This window comes from Eleginops maclovinus, chromosome 15 (assembly GCF_036324505.1).
Source record: "Eleginops maclovinus isolate JMC-PN-2008 ecotype Puerto Natales chromosome 15, JC_Emac_rtc_rv5, whole genome shotgun sequence".
Classification (NCBI taxonomy): domain Eukaryota; kingdom Metazoa; phylum Chordata; class Actinopteri; order Perciformes; family Eleginopidae; genus Eleginops; species Eleginops maclovinus.
The window spans coordinates 18309493-18332405 of record NC_086363.1 but is presented as its reverse complement, the minus strand read 5'-3'; the positions used below and the strand labels follow the sequence as shown (position 1 = coordinate 18332405).

At 41.1% G+C, this 22913-nt stretch overlaps 1 protein-coding gene across 1 annotated transcript; it reads left to right on the top strand.

The window, feature by feature from the left end:
• The first annotated feature begins 292 nt into the window (after positions 1–292).
• Positions 293–22304, top strand: kcnk10a (potassium channel, subfamily K, member 10a). The gene is made up of 7 exons (XM_063901585.1): positions 293–712; positions 3393–3778; positions 10845–10962; positions 13755–13915; positions 14345–14537; positions 16015–16157; positions 18910–22304. Exons 1-7 carry the CDS (start codon positions 658–660, stop codon positions 19576–19578), a joined length of 1725 nt encoding a protein of 574 aa, XP_063757655.1. The 5' UTR covers positions 293–657; the 3' UTR covers positions 19579–22304.
• Positions 22305–22913: the final 609 nt, after the last annotated feature.

The window sequence follows — 22913 nt, the reverse complement described above, 5'->3', positions numbered from 1 at the left end:
CTCCAACAATGCAGCATATTATAATATTATAAAAAGACATAAGACTAAATAATACAATTAAAATTAAAATAATAAAATAAAACAAAACCCCCCTTAGAGCTCACTGGGATTTATTATTATTATTATTATTATTCCATCCTCCCTTCTGTCCCTCCATCCCTTCCTCTTCCCCAGGCAAACTGTTATCTTTCTGTAAACGAACGCCATGTATATTAAGCTGGTGCGCATGCCGCCTGTCACGACGATGCGCAGCGGCAGAACCAGAAGCGGTCTGCGTCGGAAAGGAGTGGATCGACACTCGCAGCGCAGAGTCGATGATCCGCTGCATCCTGATCCTGACGTAGAACGCATAATAGCAACAAAACCATCACTATGTAAACGATAAACACTTTTAATGGAGCATCGTCTCCCCGCTGCACTGTGTTTAACCTGCTGGACAATGCGGACGGTGATGCGGCGAGCAGTGGGTGTGCGCTCCTGAAGACCCGCCGCGAATCAACAGAGAAGAGCAGTTTCACACAGCATCTACAAACACTGAGGACGATGTGTTTTTACTCCCTGCCGTTCTCCATCCTCTCCAGGTTAAAGCTGACGGAATCGACCCTGGTCCATTAAAGACATTTATTCCCGCCTGCAGCAGCATCAAGCAGATCCAAGATGAAATTTCCGACTGAAAATCCGAGAAAGCTAGGGAGCGTGAACCCTCCACCAGGTTAGAATGTCATCTTTAATATTGCCAGCCAATCTGCATTTTCCCATTAGATTCTTGCCTCATCTCACCACTGCGTGTATTGAATTGAAATGCTGCAGTCTGTGTAATTGCTCCTCTACAGTGTTTACCTGGTCTGCACCCACTGTGATTGCTTCTGCCTGAAAGCTCCAGCAAATTTCCACTGAAAGATTAATGCTGACCGAAAAAATGTACTTTCCAGATAAATATGGTAGTGGAGGCTGATGCTGCATGCTGAACGTCACTATGGGAGAATAGGCTACTGCAGCCTGTGCCATCCCCACTGATGGAAACACAAAGGGGGGGCTTGTTTTGATGTGTCTATACCTGCGGAATTATTCAATGGGAGGGAAATATGTTTCTTACCAAATTATTCCTGGAGAAATTAACCAGACTGTCAGTCTTTTCAAACATTACCTCATCTACTTCTGGGAAGATTCCCCACGAAAATCTTGCATGTGTGTCACGTCCTCCTATAGCGTAGCTTCAACATCTGTATACCCAGTTGGTGATTCAGCACTTGACCTTTAATAGACATATGACAACCATTTTCAAGTGTTGCTGCCACACCGTTAAATCTATGGTTTTGTACCGATCATCATCACACCTGAAAAGAAAGCAATGTTCTATACACTTTGATTACATAAATCAAAGCAGTCGATTCTACTAGTGTCTATAAGTCCGCTCATTGTCTGTGAGATATGGCTCCACGGTCACGATTCCACTGTTACACAACATTATTTAGTGAATGGCAAGATGGTGAAATGTAGAAAAACAATTGTTCTGTTTCGGTGGCTGTCCGTCACACCAGGAGATAAACACACAGTTTTTAGCTGCCAAGGCTCTCCAAAATTGCTTCTTTCTTCTGACCCCTACAAGTAAAGCTTAAAAATAAGGTTTATTATCCCGAGCTCTGTGAGTATGAACCATGTTGCAAAAATGATTCAGTGGATTAAATGGTTACTTAAAGTAGTAGAAACACTCACAGAAAGGTTCATTTCAACACTAGGCAGTGCTTTACAAAGGACATTAAACGCATGAAGACATAGGGCAATGAAACACATTACACAGTTTTATTTAAATACATGTCGAAACAGTCATTACAAAGCCAAGAGAATACTAATTAAAACACACATAATACAATAAAAACACATGAAATACAACAATAAAGGTACAGTGTAAGATTTATAGAAGGCAGCCACAAAGCAAAAAAGTCTACAGCCTTGATTTAAAATGGGTTTTTTGGAGAGGACCTGCAGTTTTCTGGTAGTTTAAAAAAAAAAATTATATATTTGGAACATAATAACTAAACGCAGCTTCACCATGTTTAGGTCTGACTCTGGGGACAGAAAGCAGACCTGAACCAGAAGACCAGGGAGTTCTGGATGGTTCATAATGTAGTTCAGAAATTAAGTCAATTCTCTGACAGACAGGAAGCCGGTGTAAAGACCTCAGAACTGGAGTGATGTGATGCACTCTCTTAGACTTAGTGAGGACTCGAGCAGCGGCGTTCGGAATGAGCTGCAGCTTTCTAATAGATTTTATAGTGAGACCTGGGAAGACACCATTACAGTAGTAAATTCACACCAAACCAATACAGTAAGGGCAAAGATAGTGTGCACTGCAACACATGGTGCGGCATATCATTTGCAATGTCAATTAACAGCTGTAGAAAACTCTGTGTCATCATGCAGACAACATAAAGAGTCACACTTAAGTACAAACATTTAAATCTGTTAAAATTGCTGGTTTTCTGTCAACCCAAAATAAATAAAGCCAAGAAATAGCCAGTATCGGATTACTTGGAGAAGATGGCCGCATGTGTTTTGACGTTCATCACCCTTCCTGGAAAATAACTTTACCTCCAGTTGGTGCAGACTAATTGTCTTAACATAATACGTGCATGACTTATAGATAAAGTGGTTGAAGGTCGTTTATGTTTTTACAAGTTTAACAAGGGACTTACTCTTGGAAGTTATGTTTTTGTGTTCAGGGTTTTCTCCGGTTGTTGTACAGCAGTTGTACAGAGTATTTTGGTAGAAGATTAGAGTCTTCTGTCTTCTGCCTGTCTGAAAACATCCAGCAAAATATGAATCCTGGGAATGAATAGCGTTCCGTAGATTGCATAAAAGGCTGTAATAGTCGTTTTCCTTTTCTTCATGGTCTCACTTCAGTGTTTGCCGATATAATGTGTTTAAAAAAGCCTGTTTAGCCCGTCTCTGGTAACTTTATAGTCCCCACATGGTGTATTGTGTAAGATTGGGTCACCCCTTTTTTTTCCCCTCCCAAATCTGTTTCGCTTTAAGGCATTTAAAATTAAACATGCATGCTTTAATGAAAGGAAATACATAATCACCTGTTGCATAATCATTCATCAGCAGGAAACATAACTGTTTTGTGGAGATAATGAATGGTGCTCGAACAAAATCGATTTAGATTTAAATTTCCTGATGTTGAATTTTTAATGTCAAGATGGCGGTCTTATTATCTGACAGGAGAATTCCTCAATGTTTTTGCTGTTAACTTCCCAAACTGATGCCAAATAAAACAAAATGCACTGCAGAAATGCATGGCTCTTTTACTTTAAGTTTTGTTTTTCTTGTGTAGCCTTAAGTTACTACCTTTTCGTTCTCCACAGACACAGATTTGTCTTGTGTTTCAGTCGAAGTCCAGACCAACCTGGTCCCCCCAAAGAAGGTGCAGCCAGGCATGCTTCAATGCAGCCTGGTACATGCCAGCGTGGCTACCATGCAGAACCCGATGGGCTGCTCTCTGCCGCGCCTCTCTGTCTCCACCCGTCCCCCCAGCGTGGTGGCCAACATGGAGGCGGTGGTCGACGGTTCGGCCATGTTCACCATGATGAAGCTGAAGACGGTGCTGGGAGTGTTCGTGGTGGTCGTGGCCTACCTGGTGGCAGGTGGCTTGGTGTTCCAAGCACTGGAGCAGCCCTTTGAAAACAACCAGAAGATCACCATCACAGCAGAGAAGGCCGCCTTCCTGCAGAAGCACCAGTGCGTCTCCCCAGACGAGCTGGAGGCGCTCATCAAGGTAAGAGCAGCCGTTGGTTCGATACTGCAGCCTTTCCTCAGCCCCGAATGTGGTTCCCAGTGGGGACTCAGGTCTACTGAAACCTGAGCTTCACATCGATTTGACTCTTTCCCAAGCTGCAAACACACCCCACACCCTGCCAGCCACCCTGGAATTAGATACAAACCACAGAGAGCTGTCTAGTACATACACAAGTGTAGAGTCCTATGGCTCTTCATCCTTGAAACTCCTTGAACTTGTGTGAATTTGAGAATAATTTTCCACTGAGAGGTGTTTGTAAAATGTGTAATGTATCTTTACTTGGTTTTTGTATGTTGGATGGACTAAGACAAATTATTTAAAGTTGTGATTTCACTCTGAGACTGCCAAATGGTAAGTATTTTGAACTATTCTTCTTTGACATTAACAATTGATATCAATTTCTTCAAAACATACACATCAATAAAAGTACAGAAAAGAAAAAAAAAAAGAAGATTATTAGTTGTTTGCTGCTAGAAGTCTCCTACCTGTCCGATGTCCTGCATAGCAATATTCTGTACCTCCACGAAATACCTGAATTCACTCTACCTGTTCACCATTAGGCTATTAATTCCTCGCTATCTATCGCCTGTCTGGTCACATGGGGCATGCAAAACGCATGATACTTTGCTACTTGTTAGCTGTAAAAATCTAAAATAAATGTCTTTATATATTCCCACCATCTGAGAGATTGGATACATGTTTTCATGAGCCAAATAAAACAGGAAAAGTAAGACTATAACAAAGCCGGTGTTCACGTGAAAAATAAAACTCACCGATGGATCGACACCGACTGTAACTTCAAACACCAAAGCTGTAAGTTCTGCTTTTTTAAATGTTTGTTATACATTTTAGCCTTATAAACATTGGGTATATGTAGCGGGCACAGAATGATACTCTCACGCAGGTTCACTCCGGTGTTACACATTTATTAGTTGTTTGGGTTTCTGAACAAAACAGAAGATCACCTTCTGTCGGCACTCGCCATTCGGTGCGAATCACACATCTCTTGCACACAAACTGTCCTTCTTGTCCTTGCTCTCGCGAGACTTGACGGCAGACTCGACATAAATGCACTGTGTGTGACAATACTGACACCTGCTGGTCGTCTCCCAAAACATGCTAACAATATTGACTACGAATATAATCATTTTAACAAGTTATTTTCCCAACCACAAGCAATACGCAAAAACAGCATATTGTCTTCTATTGCCTACTTGTAACTACTAGATAACTTGAATAATACAACTGTATGCCGTGTTCAAAATACTAATACGTATATGCTTCCATCGTAGAGCAATGTCAAGTGATGTGTTAATGAGAGAAACTAGGTAATGAGAGGGGAAGGATTAATGTGGTTTAGTTTATTTTCATGTAGCTCTGTCTGGGAAAAAGCAAGTTGTGCTAATGCCCATTTTGCTCCATGATCCTCACCAGTATTTTGGTGCATGTATACATATGTACTTATTAGAAATACCCCTAAGATAGACATGTCAACCTGTAAAGAAACGGTGATTCCTTTGCTAGGCAACATTGTGCAATTTTGAACAGCGTTAGCACCCGGGTGCTAATTTGCTTATACTCAAGAAAATACTTACCAGTACTTCCAATACTGGTATTAACGGCACACTAATGCACATGTGTTGCAGTTCTAAGTTTAGATTAAACTTTATTTTCATTGCAGTAGGAGAATCAGACATTTAATTACAGTTTGCCATTCAACCCATCTAAGTGCTGAGTAGTACAGAGCATGCACAGAAAAGTTCAGCAAGGTTACAGCTGAGGTGAAGAGGCTGTTCATGAGCCTGCTGGTTCTGGACCAGAGAGTCCTGTAATGCCGCTCAGAGGGGTGTGGAGTAGGCGGGTTGAAAGGAGTCCATAGACACACCATAACCAACACTTTGATGCATTAGGAAGGTTTCACCACCCTTTGCTTCTGTTCTGAGACAGGGCAGTTGCCACACTATACTGCTTAGAGATTATTAAAGCAGCTTTACTGAAGTGCGTACATTCATTTTGCAACACAGGGGACAATTTAGCACATACGTTGACATAAGAAAAGCTTCCGATGTTCTTTTCACAAATTCAGGAAATTATTGGCTGGCAGGTTTCAAGCTGAACCAAAACCATGCTCTGAAGAAAACACAGCGTCCACCAGCAGCAGGAGAGTCTCAGTATCTGCAGGAAACGCGTCAGGATGACCAATGTGACCTAAGAGCTCCATTACCCGCTGACATAAAAAACCCTTTACTCCGTGGAGGCCATGATCTGGATAGCTTGTCTAAAACTCATGGTTCTGCTACTTGCTACCACTGTTCCTTGAGTTTATAATATGTTAGACACAGGACAATTCTCTGTTTTAAAATCAAACTTTATTAGGGTGTGGACCGATATGACATGAATTATGCAATAATCTTGCAGTATTTTGAAAGAAAGTTAAACTGATTTCTTTTATAGCTGAAACCATGATTTTAGGCAGGTGATGGGGCTGAAATTACTCTTTTATGTTGTTCTGTCTTTGAATGATATAGCACTGTCGTATATTCTGCTACACCGTACTTTATATGCCCAGATTTTAACAGTGAAAATGTTTGCTTTGACTGGTTAACACTAACTAATATTGTTTAAGCCATGATTGTCCATCACACAAAAACATAACATTTACTTTGCATACTATACGATTTGGAAATTCATACATTAGTGGTACTACTATATACAGTCATATATATAAATATACATTCATATATTTTTGGTGTTGTGAGTAGTTGTTATTGTAGTGTTTTACACAGTACCAGCCCAGCTAAACTAAATTACATTGATTCCTTGGCCACAAAGATGCTGGCAAAGCTGATGCAGTAGATCTTAAACTCTGACCAATCAGAACAGTCTGTTTCAGACAGAGGAGGGAAAAAGGTGCTGCAGCAATAGACCGAGAGCATTAATGCATTTTCATGTTTTAAAGCTGATATTTCTGATATTCCCATCCCCAATTGCTGCAATTTCAAGATCCATGTAATTCACAACTTGACTTTTAACGATTACCTTTGTCTAATGTCCTAAGGCTCCACAATAAAAACAGACTTGAATGTAACCTTTCTACTACTTCTCTACACACTTATGGTTCAAGCGCAAAAGTCAAGGAAAATACAATTCAACATAATCCGGTAGGCAAAGTGTTCTGCATCTGAAGCCTAAATACCCTAATCATAAAAGTAATTATTGATAGGAGGTCTTTAACAAAAAGAAGTTGAATCATTAAAGTAGGAGAGACAATAAATAGATATTTTGTTATTTGAATTTCTTGCAATATGAAAAGGTTGTACCATGTTTAATTGCCATGAAGAACATGTGTGAAAGAGGCTGCTGAATGGAGTCTGTTTTTTACAGGTATCCTACATTTTGTCTGGCCGCTGTTCAGGTTAGCTGCCAAAACCTTTTGGAGTCCATTTGAGAAAAGTGATTTAAAAACAACATTCCTACAAACTCCCGGGGGGGGGGGGGGGGGGGGTCAGGAATATGAAGGCACGCAAGCCAAATCTTATAAATAGATCTTAATTTGACTTGTACTGCAGCACTCACTTTTGCAAGCACCAGAGCTTTTCACAGCCAAGTGATCACAACCCCTCATAAAGCTGCCGAGTAACACCCAGTTGTTTGGCATGGACAGTTATTGACCTCAGCAGTAGTGAAACTCTGTATGATAATGGACAGGATAATGTAGAGTGCAGCCGCTGCAGCTGAGCCCAGGGAGCTGCTATGGATCAGGGCAAGCTCCTTTTCCCTGCCTGCCCTTCAACAAAATAGAAGAGAAACTCATAAATCCAGAGCTGCCTAGTATCCATCCATCTCTGTGACTAACTGATATAACATAAGCCAACAATGAGGTGGTTTTTAATCACTTTTAGAGATATGCTGGAAATTGGGATAAACCAAAGAGCTTTACAGTGTCTGATCAATTTCCATTGAAGAAAAGACCTGCTGTAGAATGACTGCTGTTTCCTGAGACTGAGATGATCATGCTGAGATATGTAATGCATCTTAATCAAATGCTCTTGCAGTAAAATGGTGATGCACTTACCAAATGGTTCCATTATCAAGAACTTGTCAGAGCGTCTTGTCTCTAAAATGAAAATAGCTGCTCAGCCTACCTTAAGTGAACCTGGGCCAAACTTCACTGTTATTTGTTTTCCTTTATCATCATTGAATTATGTTATGTGTCTCCCCCCTCTCACCTTGGGCAATGTAAGCTCACTGGCTAACGGCGTTGGCAAGGAATCAGACGGAATACCTGGAATTTGGTTTAATATGCTTAATGCCAAAGAAAACTGCTGGACGGTTCGGGGGAACGTTTACTTCAACAATGTTTTCACCATGAGCCTCAGTCAGACTCTGGAGGACGTCCTGCCTCTGGCCCTGTGACTACAAGGAATTGGATTGCACATTTTTATTTCAACTTATTTTTATATGAATATGTATTTTTTTTTATTTGAATATGGTTTGACTGTCACAGAACCTTATTTCCCCCTGGGATTCTTAAATTATTTTTGATTGATTGATTTATTCTGGGCTTGGCCCTTCACTGTTGTCTGTTTTCCTTTGATCAGCAGGTTTTAAGCGGGACACGTGAACTTGCTTTGGTTCTGTTGTAACACTTACCAAAAAATAGCCTAAACTTTTCACACACTGCAAACCCAAGCGTTGGTCCCATTTCATTTCAATGGGGTTTGTGGCAAAATAGATCCACTTCCAGCTTGATGTCCAAGGAGTAATTTGGTAATTTACCTTGATATCTGCCATTACACTCTGGAAATAGTAGCATTCAGATTGGATTAACTGGGGACAAAGCAAGGCACTTCTGTTTAATACACCTAATAAAGCATAGAACTGTCATGATCCTTGTTTCGTATCTGTCATGTCTTTGTGTTGTGTGTTTTATTTTGAAATGTTTCCCTCTTGTTTCTTGTTAAGCTTCACTTCCTGTCTGCGTTTCCCTCCTGTGCCTGATTGTGTCATTGTGTTCACCTGTTGCCCCTGAGTTTCTCCCCCCCCTTCGTGCTGTCTCTCGTCTTGTGATTACCCTTGTGTATTTAGTCCCTGTTTCCCTTTTGTCTGTTGTTCGGTCGTTCTGTCAGGGTTGTGGAAACAGGACCCAAGTGCAGTAAATCAAGGGGAAGCAAAAAGCGAGCTTTATTCAAAAGCTGTTGATGAAAACACGAAGCAAGGGGAACACAGGACATGAAAAACACTTAGTTTCAGACATGAAGGGCGACAGGAACAGGCAGGTATCTTGGACAAGATCAGGGAAGAAATGACGACGACCGAACAACAGACAAAAGGGAAACGGGGACTAAATACACATGGGTAATCACAAGACAAGAGACAGCTGGAAGGGGAGGAGAAACACAGGGGCAACAGGTGAACACAATGATGCAATCAGGCACAGGAGGGAAACGCAGACAGGAAGTGAAGCTTAACATGACACAAGAGGGAAAACATTTCAAAATAAAGCACACAACACAAAGACATGACAGACACGAAACAAGGATCATGACAAGAACATGTTTCACTTGCACAGACTATATGGCAAAGTATAATAGTTATTATTCCAAAACCATATAAAGATCAAGACCAAGAACAAACCTAAACAAGGATGCAAATCTATTATGACAAGTATGATTACCTGGTAAAATATCAGATTTCAATTTGTTATAATCATATCTATAAAATAATTGTTTGTGAAATCAGTATCAAGGCTTGGACAAGGTGGAACTTTCCTATCTGAGTTTGACGCTCTGTAAATAAAGTTGATCTTGTTTGTCCTTGTGTGGTTGCCCTTCGGTCGGCCACAGGGCCCAGCACAGAGTGTGGCTCTTTACACTGAGAGCCCATCTGCTACAACGGACACATGCAGGGCAGATGATGCGTGATGCTTACTCCTGACATTAGCATGTGCCCTGTCCCATCAGCTCAGCAAAACTCAGTCACTGTGCAGATGCACTCACTGCAAAAACGAAGCCACCATGTTGTGTAACAGGATGATCTGAATAAATGGTCTGAGAAAGTTTATTTTGGCAGTCCTCATAAACCTGGGCAGGGTGGTGATGACGCATGGTCTATTCAACTGCGTTAAATGATGGTGATATACTTATATTGAATAATAACATTCAATTTGCAACATCAATTTTCCAAAGATTTAGCATCTGGTACAAAAAGACTAGCTGCATGGTTGACATATTTGCTTTTAATGAATAGTTGTGTTTCTTTTTTCCTGTAAAAGTGACTTTTTCCCCAGCAAAATGTTTAAGAACAGGTTTAAACATTGATCAACTTGTGGATCAGCCATAATCACTGCATTAAATGATGTCATGTTGGACAGTACTGGCATATCTATAGCTGTGGATTCAACAAGTTTAATAGTAGGGGTTTTTTTTATAGCCTAATATTAACCTACTGTCATGTATATCACAGGTTTGGAGTTCTAGGTGAACTCAATGAACACATTGTCTGTGGTTTGTAATGATGCCTTTGAATTCAAATTGAGTTGATATGAAAAAACAAGTTTGCATGTTTTGTGTTCAATGAGAAATTACATTTTTCATGCCAAAATCTTACTCACTGTCCTGGCTCCGAAAGAAGCAATGTAAGATTCTGCTCAGAGAACAAACACTGAAACACGTAATGGATGCTTGTTGCTTGATAACTTTTTGCAGGGATTTCAATAGACTCCCACGGAAAGAGCCACTGTGACCTGCCATCTTGAATCAATTCAACATGCACGCTTCAATTGTCCTAGCAAAGCCCTGCAATGCGATTAGACCACATCCTGGCTCTGCTCAAGAGAAATGCATACTCACATAGCAGGATGCTGAGAGTATACTGATTGAAAATGTTAGCTAAAGCTAAATGGTATCAACCTGCATCTTGTTATTCCCTTCAATGCTGGCCCATCCCTTCAAGTAACTGAATCCAAATTACTGAAAGACAAAACCAGCAACCAGCACCGTGAGACTAAGATGTTGTGTGCCTCTGTCTCTGTTTCTCTCCCCAGCACTCCGTGGAGGCTGTGAATGCTGGAGTGAGTCCCATAGGTGATACTTCCTACAACTCCAGCCACTGGGATCTGGGAAGTGCCTTCTTCTTTGCTGGGACTGTCATCACAACCATAGGTACTGTTACTATGGCATTATTCAACGGCTCACAATTAACAGATTTCATTCAGTTCTCTACAGGGAATTTACTGTATGTTGGACTGCGTGATGGCTGTACACGATTATTATTCATGTACCTTATTTCTGTAAATATTTGCATTTGGATATGTGCAGCAGCAGGATTAGTACTTGACCAGTGGCACCAGGGGTATCAGTATGTGTTATATCAAGTTTGATGAATGCCACAGGTATTGAAATGTTTATTATTTTCATTCAATGTTAGTCTTCTAAATAAGATGTGCTGTGGCAAACCATGGAACATGTATGCAAAATGTACAATATAATATGAGACTGAGACAGAGTTTGACGGCAAGGGTCTTCAATAAAGAATTTTGGGGAAAGGGAAGGGGGCGAAAATTAAACTAAGAACTCTTCCAACCTGGGTTCTTTGGCTTTTGTCTTCTGCAAAGTACAAGGCTGTTTGCATGTCCCGTGGGCAGAGCAGTAGGCCTTTCTATTCACCTTATGTGGACCCATTTTTCCCCCAGGTATAAATGATAACAGGTTCCTAGCTGGGGGAAATTAAACAGAGAAAGCAGGTAAGCCAAAAGTTCCAATGATTTCCTGCCTTGATAGTGTTATGATCGCAGTACATAAACTCACTTGCAATGACGTTTATCCTCACAGCCTGTTTCTGGTAGTCAGGGAAGTGAATCATTCTTGCTCTGCTGTTCACAAGTGGCAAAACCATGCTGCGTTCGAGCTGGGTGATATAACTGATCAATGATTACCTGTCGGACTCAAGGTATCACCAGGGTATGTACCAAGTGGCTGCACAACCTTGAGGGCGTAGAACACTCCATCTGTCACCTCTCCCAACCCCTGAGCTGATTTACTTTGCCACCTGTTCTCTCATGGACACGGCCTTTCAATAGGCTCAACAGTAAAAAAAAAAAAAGTGTTTGCAATTCCAAAAACCCCATCTGACTTCTGCTAAAACATCCTCTCTAGAGATTATCAGTCACCAGGGGAAAATTCCTACCAAGGAGGGAAATTTGCAACTTGGTCGAATCCCATTTCATAGCCAGACACTGCTTCCCTAGAAAAGAAAGAAGAATATTTAATTTTATGTTTTAACATCTCGGGGCTTATGTAGGTGTGAGGGTAATCCTCCTTTTCTCTAACCTGGGATAGCACTTCACCAAGACCTGTACCTAAAGTGTCAGTTTGGACAATGACGGTTCCTTAAAGTTTGTTCTACTCAATCCTCTGCTTCAACACTTCAACTGACATTATATATGTTATGTTTTTTAATCATAATTTCATGCAAGGTTGCTGCAAAGGTAGCAACTGGTATTAGCCAACAAGTCCAACGAATGATTTGACCAGTTAATTAGTTGCATTTTTCCAAATTGGGGTCTTTTAACCGGACAGCCAATCCTTGTGCCCATCAAAGTCTCATCCATCCCAGGGTCCTATTCCCAATTGGTACTTCTCGGGAAAGACGATCAACACCTGTCTCCAAGAGGCTGCTGCCCATTCAAGGACCAATCCGAATGCTTCAGTTATTCTAGATTGGTGTCATCTGTTATTGGCCCAAAATCAGGGCAGGATCCTGCTCGATAACACTTCCTCAAAAAATTCTCCTGAAGGTGGCCCTGGTGGTTTGTACTTGGTTACACTGGTGTGTGATAATTCTGGTACTCTCCATGATGCAGGAAACTGTGGTAGAAGACACAAAGCCCATTGAACAGTTGAACACTTTATTTTACTTATTTATTAAAGGTCATCACGGGCAATGGGAGGGCATCTCTAGGTTGCACTTCCTAAGCCTTGTAAAACACTCCTTCTCCACCTCTCCTAGTGTGAACTTTGGGAACCAACCATTGTTCTTTACTTGCTAAATTTCCCCTGGTTTGTCACAGTGCATAGCCCCACCCTGTCTCTAATATGCAGACATATTAGACCATGACTGGTTTGAAGATTCACTTAAAGGTCTCCTATTATGCTATATTTCAACAATATATTGTAGGGCCATGTCTATACAAAACTTCTCTCTGAAGTGTTTTGCTCAAAATACCAAACAGATCCCCCATTGTAGCATGCCTCATCCCCCTCTATTTCAGCCCTGTGCTTGAAGTGCTGATTCTGTGACTTTAAATTTGAGCTGAGCTGAAGCTGACCACGCCCCTTTGGAGCATCATGCAGCTCTCTGTCTGAAGAGAGAAGTTTCTAACGGAGAAACTCAGCTAAACGCTGCCGTGATTAAACGCCATATTATGTTCCAAACCACATCAAGCATTATTTCTGAAACACTTCTCAGTGTTTACCTCTAGAACAGAGACATTATATGTATTATATATACAACAACTCTAAGTCCCTCCTGCAGACATCCTGCTGAACACACAGAGGTGCTGTAGAAGGGATTCAGCTCGCTGACTGTATATGGGGGACTATAGGTTGAGACGTGTCACGTGGGCGGGACGTTGCCAGGAGTACAATGTAAAGCCAGCCCACATTTCGGTCATAACCGAAGCAAATCTGGATCAGCTCGTTTGTACCCCCATTTTTAGAGATGTAGGTAAGTAGGAAAAGAGAGAGGGTTGTATTTTCTGACACTTTGTGAGTCTCCTTATACACTGGGGGCACATATTTATGTATAAAAGACATCAAAAAGTGCATTTTGCATAATAGGGGACTTTTAACAGCGGACTCTTGTCCTTGGGTTATTGGGATCCAACATCCACCAAGTGCTTTTGTTTGCATCATGTTGTTGTGTAAACTCTATTGTTGTCTCTTTTTTTCACCAGGTTATGGTAACATTGCCCCAAGCACTGAAGGGGGGAAAATCTTTTGCATTTTGTATGCAATATTTGGAATCCCGCTGTTTGGTTTTCTCCTGGCAGGCGTCGGGGACCAGCTTGGTACAATATTTGTCAAAAGCATTGCCAAGGTGGAGAAAATGTTCCGGGTGAGTCTCAACCTAAATAGCCTACCATTAAATGTGCTTGGTGAAATAATATACTTAAGAAATGTACATTTTTTATTTGGTCCGTTGGTTTAAACTAAAGACAAGACACCCAGAAAAGATTGGTCTTTTAACCAGTTTATCACTCTACCCCACTATAGTGAGTGCTCAGGCACGCGACCTCAGTTGCCACTTTCTCTCTGCATTAATAGTTTTGTCTAGAACTAGATAAATACTTGGGATTTGGGATAGATCTTCAGAATTGCAACATTCACTACGTTGTCAGTTCCTGCCATCAAGTTGAGCTCTCCCGTGTTCTCGTGTGTTTCGAGTCTGTGCTCCAGAACTTTCCATTTCAACACCTAGAAATAAGTATGTATTATTGGTATCACTATCCTTATACCTTGTTACTGTGACTTTTTATTCCCTCAGAATAAACACAATCAGATCAGTCAGACTAAAATCCGCGTGGCCTCCACCCTCCTCTTCATACTGGCTGGTTGCATCTTGTTTGTCACCGTCCCGGCTGTGATCTTCAAACACATTGAGGGCTGGACGGCTCTGGAGTCAACATATTTTGTAGTCATCACTCTAACAACAGTCGGAATTGGTGACTATGTGGCAGGTGAGAGCTTACCATTAACAGAACATAGTTGAATGTAAATGTCCTGATCCCCTTTTAGTTCATATCTTAACACAGATCAAAAGTTGTATCAGACTTTAAGGAAAAGTTCATAATACCTGCATGTAACAGAGAGGCCCTTTGTGGCTTTTCTTTCATTTTGAAAGTGCCACTCCAAAGAATAAAGGGAATAGTGGCCGAGGCCAGAGAATGAAGTTTCCCTTTTTTCCAAGGAGGTGATTTCCTTAGTTTAGAGCTGGTGCCCAATTGCGGACCAGTTTTTCGTGTTACTACTGCAGCAGCGCCTGGTTGGCTCAACTCCAGCCCCAAATATCTTCTCAGCCATCACCAGCAACCAAGAACTGCATATGTTGGAGGCTTACTTTGGAGAACGGGGTGAGATTGACCTGAACAATATCAGGTTATTTCAAGTTTGGAGAAGAGTACACAGTTGTTACAGAAAAAGCGACAAGATTGCAAAGTGACTAGAAAGCCAACACACATATAGCCACCCAGCTATCAGGTGTATCTCTACATACACAAGTTCTCCTATCAGACAATCAGAAGGAAAATACCAAGGAGAAGGTAAATGTTGCCACAATCATAGCAACAAGTACATACACATTCAAAGTATTTATATTCAATAATCCATATGCAACACATAAAAATGGTTAATGTTCAGCTATGTGGAATTTAATGTAATGTCGAATGCATTTTTACTGCAAGCCGTTTATTTAATTCGTTGGCTTTAAATCTTGGTATTGGTTTGTGAGACTTGTTTCGGTAGCTATCCTAATCCTTCATCCACTTAATTCAAGATAACTTTATATACAGCAGCACCATGTTGCCCAACATTGTCAATTAAAACTGAATAAATAATATGAATTTAATGGGTAGTATGCATCAGGGGATGTTACTTGTGCGCCAGTCAGACAGTGAATTACGAGCTGCCGTTGGAGAACGGTCGGCTATAAGTGAGTGGAACATCAGCGGCATGAGCTACCACTCTAGAGATTGGCAAATATGGCCGAACTATAGCGTTGTTCTTCAATTCAATCTGGCTGCGCAAGAATACGAGCAACAAAAGTACAGCTTTAACAAGCTTTGCTAAGAAAAATGATGACATGATGACGGGGCTCCTAACCGGCTCTAGTTGGTGGGCAAACAGTGGGTGCAGTTGGGTCGTTCGCTTAACCCATGGAACCAAACTACTACCCGCAAATAACTATTTCCAGTGGAAAATGGGTGATTGAGGTGAGTTTAGGTCCCTGGTAGGCTCCACTGCATCCTCCTATTATCAAACTATGTCTGTAATAATACAATCTTTCACAGTTTAGCACAATAACTGACCATGACTTCAAAAGAGAACACAATTATCTGTGAATTTCTCTGACCTTAACTCTTGTTCAGGTGGAGCATACGCTGAGCAGAGTGATGACAGTACATTTCTTCAGTCATTCATGTCTTGTTCTCTGATCAGGGGGAGACAGAAAGATTGAGTACCGGAAGTGGTACAGACCACTGGTGTGGTTCTGGATCCTGGGCGGTCTGGCCTACTTTGCTGCAGTGCTGAACATGATCGGGGACTGGCTGAGGGTGCTGTCCAAAAAGACAAAAGAAGAGGTATGCATAATGATGTTAACACAATCTTATGTTCTTTACCTGAGTAGGAGCATTGTTACGCATCACCCTTTGCGGACCTGTGGTGGAAATATGTCATTGAAATAAAGATTCAAGGCAAGAGATTGTCTTTGATATTTAATAAGCATTAAAAAATAAATAAAATTAAAGTCACATGTTCACGGCAAGAGTTTGCAAAGTCTGAATGAAGGTTTTGTATAGTGTATCTGGTTAATGAGGAGCCATTGAAACACCTTCGTCCTTGAGACTGCCAACCAGGAAAAATCATATTGTTGTGTTGAGTGGGAAAGAAGGAACTTCCCTTTTACATCTAAGACACTTGATTAAGCAAAAATACAAATAGATGGACATTTATACTGTATTGCAGTAAAAATCTAATATAAAACTGTCTGATACAGAACCTATGAGGCTAATAGTATTCCACCACTGACCAACAAGCAAACTAACAACATTTACAATCAGAATTTTAGGCTAAGAGGCTGGAACACCTGCAGTCCCCACACCAGAGGCATTCTGTACTTTTGCTTACCCCCAAGCTTTAATCACTTCCTTTCATTGAAGCAATGCAGAACACCTGGGAATATCTACCGGAGGGAAAAAGGAACACATAGTCTAAACAACTTGTAAAAAATCATATAAAAAATCACCTGTTACACCACCTAACATTATTCAGGCACTGAATCCAGACACATATTGTATTTCAAAATAAATAATGATTTCATTGCAGAACTTAAAACTGAGTGTGATGACAATAGGTGTACTACTTTGACTACATCACTTTGAAAATCACCTTTAAACAAATTCAGACCAATTAGAATGCAACCCATTTGGAGTATGCACATTGGGGTGTTACTATGAATTTGATAATGTTGCCACATTTCTGTCATCATCCTGAGAAACTATGCTTACAGCCAGGGGCGGTTTGTGTATTAGGGCAATTTGGGCGACCCACTACCAATGGGAGAAAGAGGGATTTTTGTTTCTAACACAGCAGCAGTCGAAATCAGTGTTCTAGACGTTAGATCTGTCAACACGTCATTGTCCAATCAGACTAAAGTCGTGCTTCACATGGTCCCACCCCTTTTGGGGCGCTTTCAGTGAGGTTGAAAATCGGCCCAGGGTTCTCTCATAGACTCTCATGTAAAATGCATTTTTTTCAAATATCAGAGCTCTCAATGCAATCTGTATGGGTTCCAGGAGGGCTTGCACTTACGCGCTTTCGTCATACGTAACTGAGAAAAAAGCGGGCAGCCTCTTCGGTCAAGTCACTCACTACTCTCTCAAGATGGCTAGCGTTCAGTGCAACTCCACTGTGTCTTTGAAAGAAGTTCCTTTTAGTCGGCGTTTAAATCCAGAAAGATTGGCATTAAAACAATCAAGACATTCAAGACCAAATTTAACCATTCAACAAGTTTCTACAAAGGGGGGAGACCTACACCAAGGATTTTCTACACATTGGTATGAGCGAAAAGCCTGGCTAGCAGGCTGTGAAGTAGCCAACACAGTCTTCTGCTATCCCTGCCAACTTTTTCACCCTGAAGGTGGCACGGCAGACAGCAATGCTTGGACGTCGACTGGTGTAACAGATATGCACCATCTATCTGAAAAGATAAAGAAAGATGAGCTGTCGAAGATCCGCATGGATAGCTGCTTGAAATTTTCGTCTTTTGGGAGGGTGAACATTGCCACTCAACTGGATTTGGGATACAGGCTAGCTGTTTGTCGCCACAATGATGAGGAGAGCCAGAACCGTCACATCCTAAACCGACTGATCCAGTGTGTGAAATGCTGTGGGGTGTTTGAGCTAGCTTTGCGAGGCAAAGATGAAACTGAGGGCTCCACCAGCGCTGGCATTTTTCTCGGACTGGTCGACTTCGTGTTAGTTTTTGATGAGCATCTAAAACATGCTACAGTGTTCAGTCAATAAATACTTGGGTTAATGTGCTGCACCTGTCTTTATGCTGTTTCTGAACATATCTTTTGGCCTGTTTTGCTATTTTACATCATTGGATTCATGTAAATAATTAATATAATAATAAGTAGAATAGTTTATTGTGGACCCACACCACTTCTGCTTATAGAGGCTCCTGAACTTTCTTCCATAGCTTTCCACCTGTAACTTTTGTAGCTAGAGGGGAAATATGTCTGTTGTGTGTTGCTGTGTAGTGGACACAAGAGGGATCTCTGTCTGAGTTAATCATCTAACAACAAATTGATATGGTCTTGCTTAATCTATCTATTGAATGGGTCACCTTAATCAAAAAAATGCCCCCACTGAGACTTTTTTCAGGAGCTGCCATTGCTTACAACCCAATATTTAATAGTTTGCTTTGTTGTGAATGCTTTGTGTTTTAATAGAGAATCTAAACCTCAACCTGGATCTCAACATATCATGTCCCCTTCAAACAAAGCTAACCCTGATCTACCCATCTTGCGTTCAGTATACTAAAAGGCTTTAGAATGATGAATTAGAATGAGTTATAGATGTTAAAATATGTAAAATGATCTGGTTATTCACTAGAAAAACGGCAAAGTTAGTTAAAGTAATGTATTACAGACCTTAGTGGGAATACATTGAGTTTGGTCAATACATTCAGACGGCTGCCAAGGCTGATCAAATGTATTAATTAGTAATTATTTATCTTGAAAAGGACATGGTGCAGCATTATTGTTGACCAAATATAATTTCAAATATAACTGAAATAATTATCTGTAATTACTGTCTTTTGCCAAGGTTGGTGGCATCAAGGCTCATGCAGCAGAATGGAAGGCAAATGTTCGGGCAGAGTTTCGAGAGACACGCCGACGTATGAGCGTTGAGGTCCACGACAAGCTGCAGCGAGCCGCCACCATCCGGAGCATGGAGCGACGTCAGCTGGGCTTGGACCAACGTGCCTTGTCCCTGGACATGCTCTCACCGGAACGCCGAGCCATGTTCAACAGCCTGGACACCAACAGCCTCAAGACCTCCTCCCAGGAGAGCATCGACACCAAGCTGAACAACCTCCGGCTGCGAGGGGCCGAGCACTGTGACCAGGGCGCCAGCCACCAGACGACATCCGAGGACAACATTTTCAACCGCCTGGGCTCAGTCACCAAGCTGGCGAAGCGCAACAGGAATCGGGACCTGAAGAAGAACATCCCGTCCGAGGCACGCCGGCCTCACAGCGAGGCGTACGGCTGCAGCTCGCCCGCTTTTGACTGCAGCACATCCACCGCAGAGGAGGGGAAGAGGAAGGACGAGGGAGAAGACGACACTGAAGACAAAGAGTGCAACACTAGCTTGTCTGAATTCCCACTGTTTGTAGATGCTTGCCATGGGTTTATTCCAGAGCTGACCAAAGAAAATAAGAATGAAAAGACACTTGAAACAAAAGAGTTGCATATTCAAATGGGACCATAGTTTGAGTGTACTCCTCACTTAAAACACCACCATTAGTGCCTTACGTCTCCGTTGTGTGTGCTTGAGCAGGGATGAAACGTGTCCCTTTCTGCTACATACTGTATTGTCCACATATTCACTGTGCCCTCTAGATGTCATGGACATACGTTGTGTATAAATGCAAGACCTGGCAGGTTTTTCTAAAATGGAACTATAGTGATATTAAGGAAAACAAATCTAATAGGTGTTAAAAGAATATCAACATGGGTCTTTGTTTTGCAGCTTTGGCCATTATTTCTCTTAGTGTTGATAACACTCTTGATGAAGGATGGGGTACGGCAATTGTTTTATCTGTCAGTTCTTCACTAAACATTCGTTGTTATCTAGTCCAAGCCATTCGTGTTCACTGAATACATTCTACTTTCTACTGGAAATAATAAACACAATTTCACAGAACACAAAAGCACCACGCAACAATTGGGCTCCTTTCAGCATCCTCATCCAAGCATCACACACGGATCTCTTACACTCAAGAAAGTCACTGTCTGTGGTATATTTAAGTATTAAATAAACATTTTGGGTCCACATAAAGTAGACTTTATGGCTGCACTTTCTGTTATAAACATCCACCTGTGCAGACACCCAATATTTTATCAAAAATGAGGTGTTTGCCCATGGTCAGACCATTTTGGAACATATCTGGCTCTTAACACATTTTCATTTAACAGGCTGGTGTTTTAATCCCCCAGTCACCTGCATTTTGGAATGCTTAACCATTTTCAGAGCAAAAATGCACTTTTGAAAAGCCCTTGTGTGTAATGTCCTGCACATTGTTTCTGGTGCATATTCGTTTACATGATACGTGGTAAAACGGCTCTGCGCTGACGTTCCCGTTGTGTTTCTATGCAAATGTATTCAACTTTGACGTTGTTACGCTGAACTTTCGATATGAAACCAATCAGATAACAATCTATATATAGCGGCGCAAGCTATCAGACGAGGAAACCATAGGAACAAAGCTTATGTGTCTTTGTGAATGTGGCTTAAAAGTAATAATAACTGTTTGTTTTTCCTGAAATTATAGCAGTCAGGAAGCAAGTAAGAGCCCTACTTTAAGATGAAGTTATTGGTCTTTCTTAAATTGTGTCAAGCTCATTCTTTAAGTAGCAAAACTGACCTGGTTGCCCTTGGGGGGAGAAGAAAAATAATGTTGTATTTCCTGTTTCTTGCCTTGTCTGACTTAGTTAAAGTGATGTTGGTGTTTGAGCAAAAAAGTTATCATCACTGTTCAAAATAATGGCCATAACCATTCAAAACAACAAAACCCAAGTTCTAATAAATGTGGAAATATTGTTATGGGGGTGCAGTATGAAAACAAAAACTGAAATCAGAAATGCATGTCGTTCTTAAAATTTCAAAAAAGTCCCTAATATGAAGTGTCATATGTATTGATCGCCAATGAGATGATTGGAAGTATTAGAAATGCTCCATATGGCTCAGATCAGAAAATAACATTAAAGAATAATGCCAACCAACATAGGTCACCCAAAAAAAGTTGCTTTGGATGAGTAGAATAGTAACACATGGCAAGTGAATTAAATGTAACACTTACTATTTGTGATGTTGTCATGCTATTTCCACATTTCCTACTGGAAATAAAATGTGCAATTAAATGTTTATGAACACTTTTCAAAAAATGCCACATGTCGCACCCAAGCTAAGCTGTTGTCTCCGTACAATGTCCAAAAAGGCTCCCTAGATCACAACCTCTTTGATTACTTTCTCAGGGCTTGTTGTCCTAATGTTTGATGTTGATATTGTCTAACAAGTGCTGCATTCACACTTTGAGAGGGGAAACTGACTGCACCTGGGAATTAATGACAACCGAATGGAAGACAAGCCATAATGCAAAAAGAGGAGGGACTGTTCGATACTTTACATAGGACATCAATCAACCAATGGATGGTTTGGAGATTAAAGAGTGCACTGCTGTTATGGTGAGAGGGTATGGTCTACTTTTGTGCATACTTGGCATGAACACAGACAGTTGATGAACAAACCGAAGCTCCCGAAAGGACATTTTGTAGCTCGAATTTACCCCTTAACCTGGAATATCCAAATATGAAGAACACATAAGGAGACAAGCATGCGGCAACCATCAAAGCTGATAGGCTGAGAGACAAACCAACGCTAATACCTATCATAAAGCCTTAATATTTGGTTGATGGATTCTCAAACTCACCCTGGTTACTAAAAGAGGAAGTATAATTTTTTTTGAGAACCAAAGCCGTAACCCTGCAGAAAAAAAACATTTTGAGTGGAACTCTATGCAGTTGGTTTGTTTATGCATTGGTATTTCAGAACTGAATGTAGCTTTCAGCCATGATGGTGGCAGCTACTAGCGGACAATGCTATTCACACAAGGTCCTTTACATTTTCATACTTGAAATGTACCATTTGGGGAATTGACAGCACTTGCATAAAAGCTGTAGCAAGTGTGAATGCAGCAAAAAACGCAAGGACTTTTTAATAAGGACCTCAAAATGTAAAATCTTAAAAAGAAAACCAATACATGGAACAAAAAAGGCATGCTATATTGCGAAACTATACCACGATGTATATGATGTTGATTGTATACCACCACATGCTTAAGAGGATGATGCTTTCCATGGCATTTTGTTTTTTAACTGCCTTTGTTAAGATGCACACACAGCACATGCTCTGTACTTGAACACTGCTTAAAGTATCTTTTGTGCAACTATTACATTAAATGTAGTGATTGCCGTTTGGAAATAAAAATCGAAGAATTAAGAGCTATTTTTGTGTTTTTATCAGTGCATTTCAAAGTCATTGAGGTAGTCATGCCCCTCTGTCTTTTATTTCTTCTATCAGTAGCTTTCATCAGGATAGAAAGTACGATGGATCAGTTTCACGGTCACTGCCTATGACCTCCAGCACACTGAAATGATCCCCTGGTTTTAGCCATTCTTTCCTGTTTAGACATCTGGAAAGTCCTAGGAAAACGCTCACAGAACTTGATCCACTTAAGGCACACTTCCTGACTCTGTGTCTGTTTTAAACAATGCAACAACAGCTTTGTTTTTGTTCATTTTCGTAACACGCCTTTTTGGGATTAACCAAGGCAGCAGATTAGAGAGAACCCGTGTGAAGCAAGTACTTCAAAAAGAAAAAGCATCTGTTGGTATGAGCCATTGCAGAATAGCTGTGACACCCTGCATGAACTAGATGTGCAGGGCCCTGAACTGGCTGGGATGGAGTTTTATGAAAACTTGAGTGAAAATGCCTGCCTGTATTGATACACCTCAGATAGATCAGGGGTGTCCAATCTACGGCCC